Source organism: Zingiber officinale, chromosome 3B (genome assembly GCF_018446385.1).
Source record: "Zingiber officinale cultivar Zhangliang chromosome 3B, Zo_v1.1, whole genome shotgun sequence".
NCBI lineage: Eukaryota > Viridiplantae > Streptophyta > Magnoliopsida > Zingiberales > Zingiberaceae > Zingiber > Zingiber officinale.
Genome location: NC_055991.1, coordinates 95,240,478 through 95,257,460, shown reverse-complemented (window position 1 = coordinate 95,257,460; position 16,983 = coordinate 95,240,478). Strand labels below are relative to the sequence as shown.

Here is a 16,983-nt window from a genome sequence, read left to right as displayed (position 1 = left end):
GACTTAAGCGTCGGAGGACTAACGTTGGGACCCCTTCCCTGGCCCGATACTAATATTTTTTATGACATGCATGATAGCCAAAAGTCTCCATCTAATCAACATCAGAGCAGAATGTCCATCTAGCCATCTTCCCAACTTTCTAATAGGATCACAAGCCTTCTTGAGTAGAATAGATTAAGTAGGATGAACCAAAAAACTTTGCACCACCCCTAAATTCTAAATCCTAAATAACTAAATCTAAGTATTAATTTAAATTTTGGTAAAAAAAATTAAATGGGCACTTTTTTAATATTGAAATAGTTAAAATAATATTTATTTTTACTTATTATTAAATTAGCAATTCCATTCCATTTAATACATTTTTTATTTTTAATTATATCTTTCTTAGGGGTTGTTATAATAATTACGAAATTATAAGTGTGAGGCCATAAATATGTCAAACTCTAATAGGTGCCAATATTATATTGCCATTTCATTTTGATTAATACTCATCAATATCATCAATATTATATTATACCATCTACTAATTATAGCCGTTATAATACATACAGATTATTTCTCATCCATATTGAATATTATATCGTAATATTTATGAGATCATAATTGCTAAATAATTATCACAATAATTTATAATTAATATTGATCAATATTATTTTGTAGTAGCCAATGTTATCCTAACCTAAATTGTCAACCTCTGAATCGAATTGGTACAATCGGATTAGTACATCAATATTTATAGGACTATAACCATATGAGTATGGTTTTTTTAAAAATTATTTTTAGTATGGTTTAAATGAATTAAATATTAGTCAACCAGCTTGATGTTAAGTTTAGTAGAGATTATTTATATTCATTGAATATATATGAAATTAATTAAATAAATAAATTTAAATAATTCTTTAAACTAAATAAATAAATTTAAATGTATGTATGCACAGTTCGTTAATTTTTATGAATAATATTCATGAAACATGTCTATTACTAAAATTCATATCAATCTGCTAAATAAACAAAGAAACTTTTAAAATAAATAAATAAATTTGAATTATCAAATAACCTTGAATTGAGAGGTTGATAATATCTAAATAAATTAAGCTCGAGCTGCTCCCGAGGACAAAGTGTCATAGTTAGGTCCTCCAGTGATAGAATAGACATATGTAGTTCGAAATTCAACTGTGATGTATTATGGAAAATTTTCTTTATAATGGGTAGCGGATCTGAGAACGCTGACTATTAGGATGAGTCTCCATGTGTATTTTTCTAATTTACTCAGGTGGTCGATGAAAAACTTCCATGAACCCAAAGCCAACCAACCCTAGAATTAGTTGAGCCACAAGTTTAGATATCTGGTACCAATTAAAAAAATTTAAACTCAAACCAAATTTGATCCCAACTCAAATTCAAAAACAAATAAATCAAGTTAAATTTAAATTTAAGTAATCATTTCAATAATTTAATTTATTTTAACTCAATTTAATTTGATTTAATTATTCTATCAAATAACTTAGAACATCTCAAAATTTAGTTCGGTTTCACGGATTTATAACCCTAGATTGATCTTTAGTTGATTTTTCTTTGAAGTGCTCTAAATAATTTTAATTAAAATTATTCTAATATTAATTAAATTATTATAATTTAATTAAAAATATTCGAACATTATTATGGTAAATTTGGATAAAATTTATCATATAATTAAAATTATTTGGATAAATTATTTTATGTTATAGTAATTTTTAGTGTTGCATTTGGCTCTTTTGATTTATTTGTTTTTCGCAATATAAAAGCCGAGCCGAGCCGAATCCTTACCCTATGGCGGCGCTGTGCTTGTCTGGAGCTAGGCGGAAGCTCCCTGCCGCCGCCTTCTCCTCCTCCTTCGGCTCCTCCCGCTACCTCTCGCTGTCCCCCAGCCCAGCCCCGTCCCAGGAGACTACTACGCCAGACCCTCGCTTCCTCCTCCACCACAGCTCCTCCGATGCCACTCCCTTCCCTGACCACTCTCCCTTCCTTCGCTTCCCCGAGGTCCGCCTCTCCACCCTCCCCTCTGGCCTCCGCGTTGTCACTCAGACCGCCCCCTCCTCCGCCACCCATACCGCCTCCCTGGGCGTTTGGATCGACGCCGGCAGCCGCTTCGAGGCTCCCGGCACCAATGGCACCGCGCATTTCCTCGAGCACATGATCTTCAAGGGCACGCGCCGCCGCACCGCCCGGTCGCTCGAGGTGGAGATCGAGAACATGGGTGGCCGCCTCAACGCCTACACCTCTCGCGAGCAGACTACCTTCTTCGCGGACGTCCAGTCCAAGGACGTGCCCCTCGCCATCGACGTGCTTGCTGACATCCTGCAGAACTCCAACTTTCCTGAGCACGCCATCAAGAGGGAGCGCGGAGTCATTCTCCGGGAGATGAAGGAGGTCCGCAAAAATACGCTTCCATGCTTTTTATTCCTTCTCCTTGCGTTTACCTGAATTTGTTGCTTGTTGGTATTGGGGCTAAACAGGTGCAAGAGCAGACTCAAGAAGTGCTCTTTGACCACTTGCACTCTGCTGCTTTCCATGGCCATCCTTTAGGAGACACAATATTGGGCCCTGAAGAGAACATTCTACGGATTTCGAGGGTTGATTTGCGACAATACATTTCCACTCACTACACTGGCCCTAGAATGGTGATCAACTTGGAATGCACTTACACTTTTGCTTGTTGATAGTGCAAAGAGAGTTTTTCAAATTTTGAAAATGCTTCTTGTACCTAGGTCATTTCAGCTGCGGGAGCAGTTAATCATGAAGAGATTGTTAACATGGTTGGAAGATTGTTCACAAATTTCTCAAGTGATCCTACCACTGCCGACCAGCTTGTTGCTGCTAATCCAGCTGTGTTCACTGGTTGCGAGGTCTTCTTTCTTATGGCACTGATTTAACCTTCCTTTTATGCCAAATATGTTTTGGGATCATTTGATGCCATCTGATTTGATTAATCACAGGTTCGAGTGGAAGATAATGAAATGCCTTTGGCACACTTTGTGGTAACGTTTAAAGGTTCATCTTGGACAGAACCTAGCTCTATCCCTCTCATGGTAATTCAGAGCTTATTGGGTAGTTGGGAAAAAAACACTGGCGTTGGTAGTTGCTCAGGGTAAGATGAATCTCGGAAGCTAAGTTTCACAAAATGACATACACTTTAAGTAGTATATATTAACAACACTGTTCCATGACTTATTGGCAGGTCACAGCTTGCTCGTCGAGTAGGAACTGATGACTTGGCTCATAGCTTCATGGCCTTTAATACCAACTATAGTGACACAGGGTTGTTTGGGGTCTTCTTATCTGCCATGGCAAGCTTTACTCCATTTATGAATTTTATTTTTTGTTTTTCTTCTTTCATAAATATATCACGATAAATTATTTTTCTTGTGACTCTAAACTCTACTGTTGCAGCCAAGTTGCTTATATGATTTATCAAATGTCTTGATGGAAGAGATTCGGAGACTAGCATTTCAAGTATCAGACGAGGAAGTGACTCGAGCTAGGAATCAGGTGTGTAAGGGTCAACTGTTTTTTCCCCTTAGTAGTTCGTAAGCATGCATGTGTCCCCTGGTTTAAAGCACCATTTTTCTGTGTATTGAAATTGTGCTTGTCTTGTTGTATTCATGTAATGTTACACATTACTGTGTTCTTCCTTTCTCAGCAATTTATATGTTGGTTCATATTGCTCAGAACTTTTGAGTTTCCAATGCCAGCAAGGGAATTAATCGGCATATTGATGTTTGCCCCTTGAGCATTGAGGTCTCAGTCAGTTAATTTAGAGCTACACTGTTAAGTGTTGACTTCTTAGAAAGTTTCTATTAGAATGTTGATATACCAGTGAACTCATAAGACACTCCTCTTTTGTTAAGTACATCAAATTGATTCATAAGTTGTGTTAGTAATATCAGCTACACCATTCTATTGGGATGTATAAGGTCAAGATAATCGATGAAGATTGTTTGACTAGAGATAAAAGATTGGAAGTAGTTAGGGGTGGTTCGGTATGGTATACTGAACCAACCCATATACCGTACCAAAAAGTTCGGTTTAAAAAAATTCATACTGATATTGTACTGAAATTTTTGTATATCGAATTTTCGATATACTGAATTTTTGATATGGTATAAATTTCATACCGTTTATATTAAAATTTCAGTATCGGTATGGTATATGTGGTATACTGATATTAAATCTTACACCGATACCAAAAAAATTAGTACAGTATAATACCATACCGAAATTTTCGGTATGGTATATGCAACATACCAAATTTTCGGTATATTTTGGTATGGTATGTGCAACATACCAAATTTTCGGTATTTTTTCCCACCCCTAAAAGTAGTTAGAAAAATATACTTTACTGTTATCACTTCGTAGCACTTCAACTAATACACCATATTTGGTTCATACCTTGACATAAAGGAAGAAAAAATAAAGTAGAGTTTAGAACTATCATTAAGAAAAATCGTTATATTGTATAGTTGTTTATAAAAGTAACAAAATATTTAAAACTAAGTTTTGGACAAACCATATTAGAACTCTAAATATCAAAATGAATTAAAGAGAATAGCACAAATGCATGCCTATAACTTTGTTGGTAAACGTAGATCAAAAATGCTTTTCGAACTGCTAGGACATTCAAGACTCTCAAGATTAGATAATCAAGGTATGATCTTTTAATAATTAGGACTTAGATGACTAAGGCAATTATGAATTTATAGAGAAAGCATGGAGGGATCAACCATAAGAGCAAATAATTAATACAACTCCAAGATTCATGCACGATGTCAATCACCTTCCTTGTCTTTAAATGTTAAAGAAAAAGAATTACTAATGAACAATGTAAAGCAATTAGAAATTTAGCATGGTTGTTGATTAATAATAAATTATAAGGAAATTAGAGACACAGAGAACATTGGAAAGTCATAAAGATAGAGCAACAAAGATTTGTTCAATGCCTTTTGCCAAGGTGAAACGACAAAATGACATTTATAGGTGAGCTAAAGAATGTAAGAACATAAATCAAGTGGGTACTACCATATTTGTGTTTAGAAGTACCCGAGTCAATAATCGGAGGCTTGGTAGATGTACTTGAAGGATAATCCTGAAGCAGTTTAGAGCTTCAATCTTGGTGAAATGTCAAGCTTGAAGTATAATCGATAATTGTAGATTTATGGGTTGATTTTTATAACAATAGGATAAACATCTACTTTGAGGTAAAATTATCTAGAGAGTGTTGGAAACAAACAATTTGTTGTCGGAGATTTACAGGGTATTAGTTGAATTTAAACTACACTGAATTAAATTCAACTTACAGTCGAAAAGATCTGAGCGGATAATCTCAGGCTGTCAGCAGGGGCTGGTTTCTGTTATGTGCCGAAGAGCGGATTGAGTCACCGAGCGGGCTGATCAGCCGAATAGTAGGTTTGTATTACCGAGCGGGCAGGTCGGCTGAGCTGTAGGTCTGTGTTGCAGAGTGACTGGTCTGGCAGATCTGCGTTGCAGAGCGGCAGATCAGTGTTGCAGAGCGACAAAGCGGGCAGATCTGTGTTGCAGAGTGACAGATCTGTGTTGCAGAGCGACATATCTAATCTGTGTTGCAGAACTACAGATTTGTGTTGCAGAGCGACAGAGCGGGCAAATCTGTGTTGCAGAGCGACAGATCTACAGAGCGGGCAGATCTGCGTTGCAAAGCGACAGATCTATAGAGTGGGCAGATCTATGTTGCAGAGTGGTTGAACAACAGGTTTAGGAGCAGACCGAGTGAGGCCAGTCGGGCGAACAAATAGGCAGGTCAAGACGGTTCAGGCCGGGCAAATATGCCGAGCAGAGAGGCTGACCGGACAAGTGGCCGGTCGGGTTTTGAGCTGCGGACCGAGGCCTACGATTGACGTAGTTTCCTTGAAACAGATTCGCCCACCTCCGACTGTGCTTTGAGGCATACTATGGTCGTCTGTTTCTCAGGATACAACGGCTGACCGTGATTCCCACCAAGCACTAGTGGTCACGGCGAACTGAGTGACACCCGATTTCTATCTCGGGCACTTTGCCGAGCAAAAGTTGCACGACAGAGGAGGGAATGAAGGTGGAGAGTGTTGGTGCGGGAAGCATCCGACGATCGACCGTTGTTTTGATAATGGCAAAGGAATTCAAAGTTAAGTTGTTTTGTGATCTAATGCACTTGATTGAGTGTTTCAGGAAAGTCCTAACTGCAGTTAGGCAGGTGGAAAACCTTAGGGGGTGGTAACCCTAGGTCATAGGGGGTGGTAACCCTATGCGGGAAATATTGACGGGTCGAGAGCTTTAAGCAAAAGTCCTAGGGGGGTAACCCTAGGTGGAAAGTCCCGGTGTTGCGAACTAGGTGAAAGACTGGACCAGCCGTGAAGCGGAAGTCCAGCAGAAAGTCCGGAAGCTTCGAACGCTGAGCAAAAGCCCAGTTGATCTGGAGGATCTCACTGGCATCAGGTAAATCTCCTGAGTGGAGTAGGTGAGGACGCGTTCCCCGTAGAGGGAGCAGTAGGCGTCGGGTCGACCTAGGGTTTCCGGTTGGAAATCCGAAGTCAGACCCGGACAGTCCGACGACTGTCAAGTTTATCTATAATATTATTTCTGTGCTAACTTTGTTTTGCAGGGTTTGTGTTTGGGACTAACACAATTTGCAGGAACAAAAGAGCAACTCAAACCTCGGATGAACAGTGTCCGAGGCGCCTCCATGGGGCTTGGAGGCGCCTCGGGTGCTAGCCGAAGCCAGCTGTCCAGAGGAGTTGGAGGCGCTATGAAGGAAGCTGGAGGTGCCTTGGACCAGGCGTTGGAGGCGCCTTGGAGCAACTTAGAGGGGCCTTCAGTGGGATAAGGCGCGACCAGATCAGAGCTGATCCACGTGTGCGACTCGGCGGCCTGGAGGCGCCTCGGACAGGCTTGGAGGCGCCTTCAGCACTGTTTATAAGGGGACCTCGAACAACAACTCTTAACAACTTCGCACAAGCAATCTTTCTGCAACCTGCTGCTAACGAGACGTTTCGATAAAGCCTCAACTTGACGCCGACAACCCAGAGCTTCAGATTTAGTCTTTTGTTGTCAGTATAATTTTTATTATTACTGCTTTGAATTGTACTTAGTTTGTAATAGTTTTTACGAGATATAGGTGTTGCCCAAAGTAAACGTTCAACGAACGTGAGCCTTGGAGTAGGAGTCGCCACAGGCTCCGAACCAAGTAACTCCTCGTGTCCTTCTGTGTTGCTTTACTTTCTTTTTCATTATTCTGCTGCATTTAATTATTCGAACGATTTACGATTTCGAAATGTACGAAATAGCCACGAGCGCTATTCACCCCCCTCTAGCGCTTTCGATCCAACAGAGAGCTTCTACTTGTGTTGCTGTGTGTATCCTCTGCCTGAGATCGCAGTCTCCTTATATAGGAGATCAGATCAACGACAGCGTTAATGATCGATTAATGATCATTACTCGCCGAGTAATGAAACACCCACCATTTCACTCATTATCACTCGACCGTTTTGATTCTGCATTAATCTCGAATTTAATGCATCCGTTACACAGTAGCAAAAATATTTACGTGGCAAAATGTTGGTTGTTCCACTTGGGCAAATTTTGCCCCGACCGGTCCGGCATTCGGCGTGCACAGGTCATGCCCGCACATGAATCAACTTGGTTCAGTGCATCCGGGCCTTGGATTTGCACCCCCTGCGCACCCACGCGTGGGAAAGAGCCTCTCCCCATGTATTTGTTCACATCCTCAATGCATGCGAATCAATATAAATCAACCAACATGCCATAAAACTCCCAATGTGGCACTAAAGTTCTATTCACAATGAAGCTTCTATCCTCTTCCACCTCTTCTTCATTCACACATATTCAACAATCCCCCACATGAATGGAGATAGGGTATGTGATAGTATTCAACAGTTGAGTCAAGTATAGGATAGGTAGGTTTTACCCTTTGAACCTTCCCTTGTGAAGATTTGGTTATTTGCTGGTTGATAGTAGACACGATGTCTTTGAACTATACTGTCATCTGTGTAAGCAGTGACAAATCTCACCCAAGACTCTCCCTGATACAACTCAGTTCTCATGAGTGTGTTCGTTCTTGGCCATGAACACGCCTGGTTTTGTAAGAAGCTCTAAGAATTGTGCCTCCAATTCTCTTCGAAGCAACCCCACTTCTTTCTCACATAGGTGATCCCTCAAGAGTTGCCATCTACTCTTCTTGATCATTAAAAACCCATCGGCTTACCCTGATCTAGTCACTGTTTCATTTGACTATCCCTCACAGTGTGTCTAGTCAGTGCAGATTAGTTGTTCCTTTGAACCTAGTTCTTGGAATCTCCAGTTAGCATAGGTTGAGTGTCCTCTACACTGATCGCTGATAACGGTATCAAGCCCATTCCTTGTGATGAGCTTACAACTAACTCTCGATTTAACCCTTTGGTTAGCGAATCTGCTAGGTTATCCTTTGACTTCACATAGTCAACCGTGATAACTCCCGTGGAGAGTAGTTGTCTAATGGTATTATGTCTACGACGTATATGTCTAGACTTGCCATTATACAGATGGCTCTGTGCCCGACCAATTGCTGATTGACTATCGCAATGTATGCAAATTGTCAGCACATGTTTCGACTATCTAGGAATATCTTCTAAGAATTGTCGTAGCCATTAAGCCTCTTCACCACATTTGTCAAGAGGTACAAACTCAGATTTCATCGTGGATCTAGTTATTACGGTTTGCTTAGAAGATTTCTAGGAAATAACTGCACCTGCTAGAGTGAAGACATATCCACTTGTAGACTTAGAGTCTTTTATATCAGATATCTAACTTGCATCGCTGTATCCTTCGATCACAATAGGATATCTTGTATAGTGCAGTCTATATTCACGAGTATACCTCAAGTACCTCAGTACTCTTGTTATCTCTTTCCAGTGCTCAACATCGGGATTACTCGTGTATCTACTTAGTTTACTTACTGCGTAGGCCCAGTCTGGTCGTATACAACTCATCAAGTACATCAGACTTTCAATCACTCGAGAGTACTCTATCTGAGAGATACTTTAACCTCGATTTTTTGATAGATGTTGACTTATATCTATCGGCGTTCGGGCCAACGCAGTATCACCCTTGGTGAATTTCTCAAGAATTTTGTCCACATAATGAGACTGGCTAAGAACAAGTTCTTCTGTGGTTTTAAGAATTTTGAATCCTTGAATCACATCAGCTAGGCCCATGTCTTTCATGTCAAATCTTGAGTTCAACATATCTTTAGTGAATTTGATTATCTTATCATTACTCCCAATGATAAGTATGTCGCTACATAGAGGCATAAGATGACATAGTCACTTTCTGTGATTTTCATGTAGACACATTTATTACATTGATTAATCCTGAATCCACATTCCTTAATGGCATTATCAAATTTCTCATGCCACTGTTTCGGTGCTTGTTTCAAGCCATATAATGACTTTACCAATCTACAAATCTTGCTTTTCTGTCTTGGCACAAAAGACCTCTTGGGTTGCTCCATGTAGATTTCTTCTTCTAAATCCCCGTTTAGAAAATCTGTCTTTACATCCATCTGATGTATTTAGAGATTCCATAGAGCGGCAATAAACAACAATACTCTAATGGAAGTTATTCTCAACATCGGAGAATACATATCAAAGTAATCGAGACATTCTCGTTGTCGGTATCCTTTGCCATATGACTTCATTTTCTTCTTAAAATTCCACTTGCAACCTAGTGGTTTATTTCCCGAAGGAAGATTCACAAGTTCCCAAGTGTGATTTTGCAAGATAGATTCTATCTCAGATGCAATTGCCTCTCTCCAGTGAGGTCCATCAGAAGAGCCTACAACTTCTGAGTAACTTCAGGGCTCACTCTCCACATCCTCACAAGTCTTATATGGAAACACATGCTCGAAGAACGAGACATTTCTCGATTCTATTATCGAGTTCTTGTGTATCTCTGGTATTTGTGATTCATACACAATAAACCGATAAGCACTGCTGTTCTGTGCATATCCAATAAATACGCAATCAACAGTCTTTTGTCCTATCTTAATACTTTTCGGACCAGACACCAACACTTTGGCAAGACACCCCCACATTCGTAAATATTTGTAGGACGACTGTCTTCCATTTCACAACTCATAAGGATTCTTATCTATTTTCTTCCGGAGCATCTTATTTAAAAGGTAATTAGTTGTTAACACAACTTCCCCCCACATGGACTCTGACAATCCAGAGCTCAATAGAAGAGCATTCATCATCTCCTTTAGAGTTCGATTCTTTCGCTCAGCAACTCCATTTTGCTGAGGAGTATAAGGAGCTGTTGTTTCATGTTTGATCCCATGTTCAACACACAACTCAGCAAACGGTGATACATATTCACTGCCTCGGTCACTTCGAACCACCTTAATCTTTCTATTAAGATGGTTTTCAACCTCAGTCTTATAGAGAACAAATTTCTCTATAGCTTCATCCTTACTTTTGAGAAGATACACATAACAGTATTTTGTGTTATCATCTACAAAAGTGATGAAGTATTTATTACCACCACGTGTTGGCGTACCTTTTAGGTCGCACACATCAGTGTAGATTAGGTCAAGTGGTTCGTTATTTCTTTCAATATGTTGAAGGATGACCTTATTATTTTCTTTTTAATACAAATCTCACACTTGTGTTTTGGGTCAAAGTGGAATGCAGGTATGCTTTGCATGTTTACTAATCTACGTAACACATCGTAGGTAACATGCCCTAGTCTACCATGCCACAAACACGAAGACTCAAGCATATAAGTGGAAAAGCTTTCATTTTTATTTATCTTGGGCCTAATGATCAATGCATTGAGCTTGAATAACCCATCATATATATAACCCCTTCCTACAAACATTTCATTCTTGGACAATACAACTCTGTCCGACTAAAAAACAATGCGAAAGCCATGCTTGCTTAACAGTGATCTGAATACTAGATTCTTCCGAATTTTCGGAACATACAACACATTGTTTAGAGTAAGGTCCTTGCCCGATGTCATCTTCAGCACCACCTTTCCTTGGCCCATGATGTCCGAGGTTGCTGAGTTCCCCATGAACAGCTTGTCTCCAATGACTTTTTCAAAGTTATGGAGCAGCTCCTTATTGCAGCAGACATGTTTGGTGGCTCCAGTATCGATCCACCATTGCCGTGGGTTTGAACTGATCAGGTTTAACTCAGAGACCACAGCGCAGAGGTTGTCCATTTCTGGTCCCTCGTTCAGGTTGACCTCCTGCTTCTTCTTTGGCTTCCTGCACTCCGAAGATTTGTGACCCACTCGGTCACAGTTGAAGTACTTCCCAGAGAACTTTTTGTTGATGCATCCTCTGGGTCCCATCTTAGAAGACTTAGGGTTCTTCCGTTTCGAGCTTTGACCGTGCTCGACCACGTTGGCTTTCACAGTAGCCTGAGAGAACAATTTTCTCTCTGAACTCTTGTTGTCTTTTTCGATGCGAAGTCGAACAATGAGTTCCTCCATATTCATCTCCCTTGTGCTTCAAGTAGTTCTTGAATTCCTTCCAGCTGGGAGACAACTTCTCAATGACAGTAGCCACTTGGAATGTTTCACTCAGAACCATCCCTTCTGAGTGGATCTCGTTCAAGATCACCTGAAGCTCCTGGTCTTGGCTGATCACCGTCTTGGAGTCAACTATCTTGTAGTCCAGGAATCGACCCACGATGAACTTCTTGGCCCTGCATTCTCAGTCTTGTACTTCTTGTCTAGGGACTCTCACAGCTCCTTAGCCGTTCTCTTCATGCTATACACAACGTACAGCGAGTCGGCAAGGCAGTTGAGGATGTAGTTTCGACAAAGGAACTCAGAATGAGTTCATGCCTCCACTGCATTGATAGTCTGCGCATCAGCATCCTCAGCACGCTTGGGTGGGTCCTCGGTCAAGAACCGAGCCAGATTGAGCGTGGTCAGGTAGAAGAACATCTTCTGCTGCCACCTCTTGAAGTTCAGTGGACTGCACGTTCCAATCGGGACGGAGTGGGCCTGCACGTGTTGAGTCTGTTGCACCTCAACATTCCGTTCTGTGACCATCTCAACAGAATCAAATCTGTTTCAAGATTGTTGGAAACAAACAATCTGTTGCCGGAGATTTACTGGGTATTAGTTGAATTTAAACTACACTGAATTAAATTCAACTTACAAAAGACCTGAGCGGATAATCTCAGGCTGCCAGCAGGGGTTGATTTCTGTTACGTGCCGAAGAGCAGATTGAGTCGTTTTGCGGGTTGATTAGTCGAGTAGTAGGTTTGTATTGCCGAGCGGGTAGGTCGACTGAGCTACAGGTCTGTGTTGCATAGCGACAGGTCTGGCATATCTGCGTTGCAAAGCGACAGATCTATAGAGTGGGCAAATCTATGTTGCAGAGTGGTTGAACAGCAGGTTTAGGAGCAGACCGAGTGAGGCTAGTCGGGCGAACAAACAGGCAGGTCAAGACGGTTCAGGCCGGGCAAATATGCCGAGCGGAGAGGCTGATCGGACAAGTGGCCGGTCGGGTTTTGAGCTGCGGACCGAGGCCTGCGATTGACGTAGTTTCCTTGAAACAAATTCGCCCACCTCCGGTTGTGCTTTGAGGCTTACTATAGTCGTCTGTTTCCCAGGATACAACGACTGATCGTGATTCCCACCAAGCATTGGTGGTTACGACGAACTGAGTGGCACCTGATTTCTATCACAGACACTCTGCCGAGCAGAAGTTGACGACAGAGGAGGGAATGAAGGTGGAGAGTTTCTACTTGTGTTGCTGTGTGTATCCTTTGCCTGTGATCGCAATCTCTTTATATAGGAGCTCAGATCAATGACAGCGTTAATGATCGATTAATGACCATTACTCGTCGAGTAATGAAACACTCACCGTTTCACTCATTATCACTCGATGTTGATTGTTCCACTTGGGCAAATTTTATCCCGACCGGTTCGGCATTCGGCGCGCGCAGGTCGTGCCTGCACCCAAGTCAATTTTGTTCAGTGCAATCCGGGCCCTGGATTTGCACCCCCTGCGCACCCACGCGTGAGAGAGAGCCTCTCCCCATGCATTTGTTCACATCCTCAATGCATGTGAATCAATATAAATCAACCAACATACAATGAAACTCCCAATATGAGACTAAAGTCTCATTCACAATGAAACTTCTATCCTCTTCCACTTTTTCTCCATTCACACATATTCAACAGAGAGCTTCTTCGTAAAACCATTTGTCATCTTGCAAAATATTTAGGTTAAGTTTCTTGCTTTTCACTTTTAGCATTGAGGACTGCTTATGTTTTTTATAAGGAGTTCTAGATCATTGTTTGTGATTCGGACAAATATAATGCTAATCTATAAGGTGTCCTACAACTTCCATTTTATGCATTTTAAAAGTTTTGGGTAACCAGTGGTTTTTAGTTGGTTGACCAAAACTGATACGTAGCCTAATCTTCTGGCGTATATCAAGTTTGGGTTACTTAAATTATGTTGGCAAAGTTTAACTTCATTCCGTAGGTTGGTTGACCAAAACTGATACATAACCTAGTCTTCTGGTACATATCAAGTTTGGGTGATTTAAATTATGTTGGCAAAGTTTAACTTCATTCCACAGGTTGGTTAACCATTTGTCAAACTGGATACTCAAGAAAACCTCAGTACTAAGTGTTGGGCAGCCGAGACAATTTTCTTGTAAAAAGGTTGGTCAATCAAATCAGTCAACCAAAAGCAACTCCTAGAGGTTGAGTGACCAGGATTTTCTGATTGGTCTGACAATAGGGATAAGTTGATAAAGCTTGTGATTAAGACATCATTTCCTAGGTCTAAATCATTAAGACATCATTCAATTGATAAAGCTGCCTTCTAGTGTTTGTCTTTTTTCATTGTAAGACTTGCATATCTCTCGTACTTATTTCGTAGTAACTAATAGGGATAAGTTAATTTCTGATCTTGTTGAGATTTCATCCTTTTTTTGTAGAGCTTATAAGCCCTTGAGGTCTTAACCTCAAATTGTAAAGGCTTGTTCCATTATATCCAGTAGAGGAGTGCAATCAGTAATTTTGATTGGTTTGTCATGTGACAGGGCCATGAATAGAGGAACTTGGAGTTTTGATCTATGTTAAACCCTTTTGTTAGTGTCGTATTATTTTCTGTTATGGCTGCTTCTGCAACCTATTACTATCACTCTTTGATTTTGACATGCTCATACACCTAATAATTGTTTAAGATTTGTATTTGCAAGAAAATTATGTGATCATCTATTCACACTCTCCTAATGGTTGCATCCTATATAAATTCCTTTATATCTCCTCTTGATTTGGATATGTGACTAAAAGGAAAGAAGAACCCAAGCCGTTTAGATGAAATCCCATTCAAAAGCAACAGTTGATGCACGAGCCAGGGTCATGTCTGATATAAATTGAGATGCCATACAAGTACATTCAAAACTATATCTCTTCTAGCAATTGTTTGCAAAACTCAAGAATGGTAACTTTTATCTGATGTTGCATTGTGGAGTGACACAATGTATTAAAAACATTAGCGATATAGGAGAGTGCAAGGGATGCATCTCTCTGACCTACAAAAATCTTCTAAGAGTATCCGGGTATTGTCACTCTTGGGCATTTGGATAAATAAATTTATCGAAGCAATAGGGCTAAACCAAATAGCAAAATTACAATCAAACTTGAAATGCATTGGGCACTTGGGACAATTTTCAATCAGCGTGCAGATTATGCAGAAGGGATTGCCCCAATATACAATTGGTATTGTTCCTTTTCTGGGCACATTCATGGAAGAACTGGATGAAGACTCTCAACACTACAAGTTGCAATATGAACAAAATAAGAAAAATTGGAGTCCACCTTCCTAAAACACATGGATCACATTGGTTTTGAATTCTGTTCTGAATGAGGAAAAGAGTAGATTGGTAGTGCTTTTATATTGATAATTGTTCTACTCATTGACTTATTGCTGAACTCTTCAAATAATGTTGCCATGTACGTCAATTTTGAATTAAAAAAAAAAAATATTTCATTGAATTATTAAACATGGTTTGACGGTATATGCTGCAAATTGAGAAGTTTTGTGTTTTTAGATCAGCAGCCTAATGTGTTTCTTGTATCACGAGCTCAATTTCATAGAACTATCTTAGAAGTTGTTTTGGATATTACTAGTGATAGTGTTATGGCTTTACATAGAGTTAAGTCCAAGAAGTTAGTTTCTTATAGTTTGTTTGTTACCTAGTCTTTCATAAGATATGTTCTGCAAAGCAATTTTCTTTTACTACTATTGTTTGTCACGATATTAACAGATTTTGATCATATTGTACAGTTAAAATCTGCCATGTTGCTTCATATTGATGGTTCCACAGCAGTCTCTGAGAATAATGGTCGTCAGGTAAACATGGTTGCGGATAATTGTTTTGCCGAGGAAGCATTTTGCAATATTCATAACACGATGGTTGGAATATGGAGAAGATGATCTTCCTTTTTCATGAATGCAGATGTTGACGTATAGGCGGGTAATGCCTTTCATTGAATTCTTTGCTCGTGTAGATGCCGTCGATGCTGCTGTGGTGATGGAGACAGCTCGGAACTTCATAATTGACAAGGCACAGTTTATATTCTTAATTTAAATCTCAGTTTTGACTTAGAATAGCTAATCTAAACCTAAGTTGTGGTTACCTTTCTGAACTTGCTTCAACTAGAGTAATTTGACAGCTTCGCATTACAGGATGTGGCAGTTGCAGCAATGGGACCTATCAGGGATTTGCCAGACTCAACTTGGTTCCGCTCGCGGACCGCTGCTTAGCAAGGGCACAAGGTATAAGCACTGGCCCTTGTATGCTGGTCCATTTGCATCTGAACAACCAAATTTACAAGAAACTAGAGGCACATAATCTCTCAACTGGTCATTTTAGTTCAAGTTAATGTAACTTATATAATTGTAGTGGTATTCATCACATATATATTCAATATTGATCATGTGCTCATTGCGCTCATAAGTGGGAATAGTTCAATAGCCCAATTGAGGTAATATGTCGAAAGTTTTAAGTTGCTGAAGCATCCACGAATGTTATTCTAGGTATCATTTACTTTCACATGATTGTTGCTGAAGCATCCTAATATTCCCATTATCTTCGAACCCTGATAGAGATAGAGTTTTGATGGCGTGGCTTTTGTGCGGTAGGAGGGAAGAGGTTAACCATCTTTAAATATTTTTTAAATTTTAAAAAATATATTAAAAATTACATTTGTATTTATTTTTAAATTTTTATCAACTTAAGTTCATATAATAGTTTTATTCACATATATTAATTGCTTTAATCCATAAATAAATATTCTAATGCATTTCTTGAATCTTAAGGAGTCACAATTGAAGGAGGCAAAGTGGCAAACTGCAAACATGAAGTAGGAAGGATGACACACGGAGTGAGGAAGGATGACACACGGATGCATTAGATTAGAAGGATAAGTAATTTAACGGGAGCCATGGTGCTGAAGTCAACTTGAGGAAGGGAAGCGCTAATCGTGAGTTGTGAGACTTGTACTCTAGGAAGAGGGCAGTCTTCAATTTAGGTAAGACTTGATTATTAGAATGATCGTAGCCGAGTTCTACTTGATTAGAATTGAGACCAGTCAACTTGGGGTGATAAACCAGTGAACAGAAACAAATGTTTCTATTCGAGGATGACTAATCTATGATCAATTAACTGATGAAGAATTTCAGTCTACGGATGCTAAAGTACAAAAGCAAGAAAAAGTCGTTGATCTATTAAAGTTGCGTTGCAACGATTGGATGATCTAATGACTATTTTAGAGCAATCGAATGATGATGAAATCTAGTCGACTCAATTAGTAATTGATAGAATTAAATTGAAAAAAAAATATTTAGATCAGATAATATCAAATCTGGATGACTAATTCAGTTCCACGGAATTTTTC

The 16,983-nt window shown here is 39.8% G+C and overlaps 1 protein-coding gene across 2 annotated transcripts; it reads left to right on the top strand.

Annotated features, from left to right (window-relative positions):
• The first annotated feature begins 1,791 nt into the window (after positions 1-1,791).
• On the top strand, positions 1,792-16,510 carry LOC121967127 (probable mitochondrial-processing peptidase subunit beta, mitochondrial). 2 transcript variants are annotated; one of them, XM_042517165.1, is made up of 10 exons: positions 1,792-2,409; positions 2,496-2,660; positions 2,748-2,885; positions 2,976-3,127; positions 3,218-3,326; positions 3,430-3,528; positions 15,371-15,436; positions 15,543-15,650; positions 15,773-15,862; positions 16,406-16,510. In XM_042517165.1, the coding sequence occupies exons 1-9, from the start codon at positions 1,810-1,812 to the stop codon at positions 15,848-15,850; spliced, it is 1,515 nt and encodes a 504-aa protein (XP_042373099.1). In that variant the 5' UTR covers positions 1,792-1,809; the 3' UTR covers positions 15,851-15,862; positions 16,406-16,510. The 2 variants fall into 2 exon arrangements, with proteins under 2 accessions (XP_042373099.1, XP_042373098.1); XM_042517164.1 differs by having other exon boundaries at positions 15,773-16,445.
• Positions 16,511-16,983: the final 473 nt, after the last annotated feature.

What these genes read in the sequence shown, in the direction of transcription:
- LOC121967127 (XM_042517165.1), top strand. Translation starts at nt 1,810, where the DNA reads ATGGCGGCGCTGTGCTTGTCTGGAGCTAGGCGGAAGCTCCCTGCCGCC. An exon ending in TGACTCGAGCTAGGAATCAG is followed by an intron (nt 3,529 to 15,370) that starts GTGTGTAAGGGT and finishes CATATTGTACAG; the next exon opens with TTAAAATCTGCCATGTTGCT. An exon ending in GGAACTTCATAATTGACAAG is followed by an intron (nt 15,651 to 15,772) that starts GCACAGTTTATA and finishes TTCGCATTACAG; the next exon opens with GATGTGGCAGTTGCAGCAAT.